The 5,565-nt window shown below is 31.9% G+C and overlaps 1 protein-coding gene across 1 annotated transcript; it reads right to left on the reverse strand.

The window, feature by feature from the left end:
- Positions 1-1,755: 1,755 nt before the first annotated feature.
- On the reverse strand, positions 1,756-4,282 carry LOC105110573 (patellin-3). Its single transcript, XM_011005648.1, has 4 exons — positions 3,006-4,282; positions 2,785-2,909; positions 2,513-2,663; positions 1,756-2,351 (listed from the first exon to the last, which is right to left on the reverse strand). The coding sequence occupies exons 1-4, from the start codon at positions 4,173-4,175 to the stop codon at positions 2,097-2,099; spliced, it is 1,701 nt and encodes a 566-aa protein (XP_011003950.1). The 5' UTR covers positions 4,176-4,282; the 3' UTR covers positions 1,756-2,096.
- Positions 4,283-5,565: the final 1,283 nt, after the last annotated feature.

A 5,565-nucleotide genomic window follows, 5' to 3' on the forward strand; every position in this document is an offset into this window, starting at 1 on the left:
TGTTTTCAAATAATATAGATTGTAAATCCTTGCATAAGGTGGAATGAAATTTAAAAAGAATTTCAAAACTTATTCAAATAATCAATTATTATGGTGTTGAGAATATACATGATTTAATAGAGTAGATATATTATATATTATAATGTCTAAATCAAAACATTGTTGATGAAGAGATAATAATTACACTGAAAAACTAGCCATTGAAAGATTAAATCAAATCGCTTTTATTTTTTTTAACATTTAGATAATTATAACATGTTGCTAAACATTATACTTAATCGATCGATTAGATTATTCAATTGATAATAAGTTAATTTGTTTAATTTATTTAATTATATTTTATTTTATAATTTTAATTTATATTTACATCAACTTATTAGAAAATATAATGAATCACACACATAAAAACCAATAATTCTAAATTAAAATAGAATGATTAATTATGTATAACTTAATTGTAAATAAATTTTAGACATAAAAGATTATAATATAATTAATATAGGGAATTATAATTCTAGATTTAAAAACAATTTAGTAAGTACTTGATTGAATAAATTTTTAAAATTAATTTAAAATAATATATGTAATATTATTTAATTTTTTTTTAATATTTTACTATTTATAGGGGTTTTAGGTTTTCTTAACTATACATCTTATTTTTTAAGATGAGAAAAATACAATGTATAAATATCTAAAACATAAAAAAAAAAAAAAAAACTTAGATATAACAATTCACTATTTTAAAAACGTTTAGAAGATTTTTCATGTTACATTTTATCATTTATAATAATTTAACTTTAAACAAATATTTAAAATAAAAAATAACAAATCTTCAAATAATCTTTGTATAAACTCTATAAACTCTAAATATATTTAACAAAATACTTAAAACTCTTAAAAAAATTTATATTTATAGTTTTCATTGCATATATATTCCTAAAAACCCGACATTCGTGTATTTCAATTACCCTTGAAGCACAGCTTCTTTTCAGTTAATCCCTAGGCCTAAAGATATGTAAGGAAAATTTTGTTTTTCTGTATCAGTGGAGGAGAATCTCTAGTTTCTTTCAAAGGCGCCAAATTACCATGCTAATTAGGAAAAGTTGTAGCAGCCTAGCTATTTGTTTCAGGACATCAAGACGAATCCCTTCAAACAACTTGCTTGAACCATCCACGGATTCTAGAATCTTTAGTAACTCACAGAACTCAGCGTTTTGCGCTTGTTTCAGTGACTCACTGCCACTATAGTTTCAACAATGGGAAAGGACAGCATCACTTTCCCTTCAACTATAACATGTAAAGATTTAAGAATCACCTTATATGTTATCTTCAACAAATCCAACACCAAAATGGAGCCTAGATTTCTTCAATTCCTCAACATCAAACGTTCAAGAGTCGAGACATGAAACAACTGTTTGTTTCTTCCCTGGAATGTAATCAGAAGGGTGGGGAGGGAGACAACTTTTTCCACGGGCATTTGGACACCTACACGTTGAGGAGTCTGTTCACATCATGCACATCTATCCCCTTGAAACATTTTCAAGCAGGTTAACGTTCAAACCATGATTGGAACTCAACAACTAAATTCCAAGCATATCTCTCTCCCCACCAGAATTTTTGACATTGGAAATGATTAGGTAACCACGAAACTATCAAGGGCACAAGTCAAAAATCAATTAATTCTTGCTTAGATTGAAATATTCAACTTTAAAGATAAGGCCAAATTAAATTGCAGAGGTCTGAAGCATTCAATACGTGAATAACAAAGAGTTCTGAGTAAACATTAAAGCAAATGGTACTTAAAATATTGACATGGAGACAAGAGAATATACATCGCAAAACACTTAAGTGAAATGGTACAAATTGTAGATATAAGTTTGACAACCATATCCCCCTCCATTTGTCTGTTTCCCACAAAATGATTTGACAAGAAAACACCAAATGCAAACCATTTGCTGTTCTCAACCAGCAATGTTACCGACCCAAAAGAACCAAAACCAAAAAGGAAGACAAAAAGCTCACCAAAATTACAGAAAAATTAATTCAATTTCCACATCCAACTATATGAAATGGAAACATTAGACACAGAGAGATACTCAATCTGAGAAGGGGTTGATCTTGAACCTGTAAAGAAGTTTCTTCTTCTTTGAGGTGGGGTTGTCAACTGTGAGCAATATTTTCCCCAGTTCACCAACTTTGAAGCTGTTGGACACCACTGGCTCATCAGTAGGAGACATTTTTGTGGGTTTCGTTATTATAATCGCGTATGCATCTTTAGATTCGGGCATGAACTCAGCGCTATAACTCACCTCCCATCCAACAACTCGCAACTCCCAAACAAGGATACATTTCTGCAATATCCAGAATACATATTACCAAAACAGAACAAGCCTTTCATTCATAGCGCAATAGCAGAAACGTCCATGATCAGAGCCAGTTAATAAGAGTTGAGCACTGCAAGGTAGCAGGGGTCAATTGCAAGTACAACAAAAAAGGAGAAATGAATTTGTACCTCGTAAATTATAATTTCCACAGTTTGCTTGGTTGCTGGTTTTACAGTTATATCAGTAGCAGGGTCAGCAATAGTAAATTCAGGGTTGCAGTCACAGAAATCCACGCTCAAGCCACCATACTGAATAGGCACTTGCTCAGGAGATATATATCTGTTTCGTCGGTTTTAACCAAGAAATAAAAGAAAAAAAAACAATAATGATAATAATCAAGAAAGCAATCAAAAGAGCCTCATTTTGGCAAAATTAAATGATCAATAGAGACTTCACTAACTTGAAAAGTGTCTCAGCAGAATTTGATGGGCCTGCAAATACAAATTTGCTTTTGGTCCTTTGCGTCATGAATGGACTCATCACTGTATAAAATGCAAGATACCACCAAGGGACATTGATAAACACCTATAAAAAAAACCCAAAAGCACAACTATAAATGCATCAAAAACAAACCATTCAATCAAAATCCACTCAATAAAGCAAATAGTCATAAAAATCAACCTGTTTGGCAACAAACTCAGGGTAATTGTCCTGAAGCGAAAGGAGAGCCTGTTTAGTAGCCAACCTAAGCTCTCTCTTTCCGGGTCCTGGAGAGTTCTTGAGATCATTAACCTGGAAGACGGTGGAAATACCACTAGGACTAAAATCAAGCTTCCTAATACTCCTCTCCAAGAACTGAATCCGCCACCTCAGAAACTTCAATCTTTTCTCCTCATCGGAGAATGTCTTCTGATACAATTCTTTATTTTGAAACTCACCATATGCATTGTAACACACAGGATGCCCTTCCCTATCATAACCATGCATAAACACAACTTTCTCCAAATCATCACCTAGATCTTCGTCAACAAGCTCGTCAATTTTGAAGTCCCTCCTCCATTGAATTGTGTTCTTGATCATTACAAATGCATCTCTTACCTTAAAATCCCTTGCCCTCAAGAATTTCAAGAGAACCACATCACTTCTATCATCTTTCAAGAGAGGAATCCCCCATATAGTGACTTCCTCTGGTGAAGAAGATGCAACCTTTTGCTCTTCTTTCGCCACTTCTTGCGATTCTTTTTCTGGGGTTTTTTCAACTTTCGATTCTTGAGTCTCTGCTGATGGTTTCATCTCAGTACCAACATCAGAATCTGGAACAGGTGCTTCAGTTTTTGAAGTTTCTTGAATAGCACTGACACTTTGTTTCTCTTCTTTTTTTGGTGGAGCACTGCTAAACTGGTGAGAGCTGAGAGCTTCTTGAACCAACTGTTTCAGTTCTTCTAAAGCCCTTCTCTCAATATCAGAGAGATCAGCAACTGCGTTACTCTCTTCCTTGAAAGAAACCAAAGTCAGAGGAACTTTTTTCTCTTTCCCAGTGTCAGGAACAACAGCAACCTCTTCTTTAGTAGCTACTGATTTTTCAGTTACCTCGGTTTTCTCCTCAGGAGATGGTTGTGGTGGTGAAAATGACTCTTCTTTCTCAATCATCGCCGCCAAGGATGATGATCTAGACTCCTTTTGTTCTGCTGCAGCTGGTTGCGGTGGCACCTCTTCCTTCTCCTGGACTGCTTGTGATTCAGCTTCCTCAACTTGTGCTGGGGGTGGTAAGTCTTCTTTGTCTTTCTCTATGACTGGAGAAGGTGGAGCTTGCTCAAGTACTGGTGGTGGTGGAGAAGATTCTTCGGCCATTCCCTGGTGGCGTTTTTTTCTTTTGTTTAGGAGAGATAGAAGGTGTGAAAGAGTAAAGCGTAAAAGTGAGGAGGAGAGAGCTGTGGAGTTTAGACAAAGACAAGCGTGTGTGTGTGTGTGTGTGTATATATATATATATATATTACATGCTTAGGAAAGAAATAGGTCACGCGAACTGATTTTTTGGTTTTTTTTTTTAAATAAAACTTTTTACACTCGTTGAAAAATAAAAAAATAAAAAGCAGGAGAAAAATCTGGAATCCTATGCTAATAAATGTACAAAGTACTGTTAATATATATTTATTATGTTTTTACCTTTTTCCATGTGAAATCAAAACTTTTTTTTTTACTCTACTCAACCTTTCCACAAGTAAGATATTCAAATTAAATTTATTTATTTTTTATTTTATAATTTTTAAGAATTTATGATAATAAAAATAAATAAACGGTTCACATCATATATTTATTGATTTATTTAAAATATACTATGATATGTGAAATGTATTTTAAAAAAATTAACCTTATTAATAGATAAATAATTCAAAATCTTCATTTTTCTTCAAATCAGAATAAATAAATAAAATAAATAAGTTTATTTCGAAACTATAAGAATCTATTTTGTGTATCCATAGAAGCAGTTGTAAGTGGTGGACCAATAAATTTTTTTTAAGAAAAATATGAACTTTTCGAATCAATTTGGTTTAGCTTTTGAAGGGAAGAAATCCTAGATTATAAAGGAGCACAAGTGTGATTCCATGTTTAGTTTGATTTTGTATTATTTACTTGTGTATTGAGTTTATTTATATTATGGTGTTTTATTAGGTTATTTAATTCTATTTTATTAATAACCTTTTTGTGCTAAAATGGTTAGTTGTTTTTAATAAGCTAATTTTTTTCACATGTTTTAATAATCAAATTATTTTTAGACTATTTTTTTTGCATAACAATTGTCACACTTGGTTATTGCGACGACAAATTAAAAATTAATCTGATTGAAAAAAAAAATAGATATTTGTCATCTTATTCTTTTAGGGGAAAAAGTTTAGTTCAAAAAGTCATCATTTAGTATTATGATTACTAGAAACCCTAACTGGTCAGCAGAAATTCTATGGTATGAGATTAGTTACGCAAAAGAAAATGTGTTATCAATCCTTAAGCGTCCTTCCTAAAGCAAGCTACATTGCTGGTTTTGTCTAAAATTACTAAGAATTTGTTTTCTTTTTTCTTTTCTATTCTTCCATTTACGTTTCTAACTCTGTCGTTAGTAAATGATTCCTACAAATATTTCCAACTCTAGCATTCGTAAATATCATGCAAATAAAAAAAAATGATACTTCTGACTCTGATGTTTATGAATATTTTCGCAAAAAAAATAAATTTGAAAAAGAAA

The sequence above is a fragment of the Populus euphratica genome, unplaced genomic scaffold (genome assembly GCF_000495115.2).
Source record: "Populus euphratica unplaced genomic scaffold, PopEup_1.0 scaffold257.1, whole genome shotgun sequence".
NCBI classification, from domain to species: Eukaryota; Viridiplantae; Streptophyta; class Magnoliopsida; order Malpighiales; family Salicaceae; genus Populus; species Populus euphratica.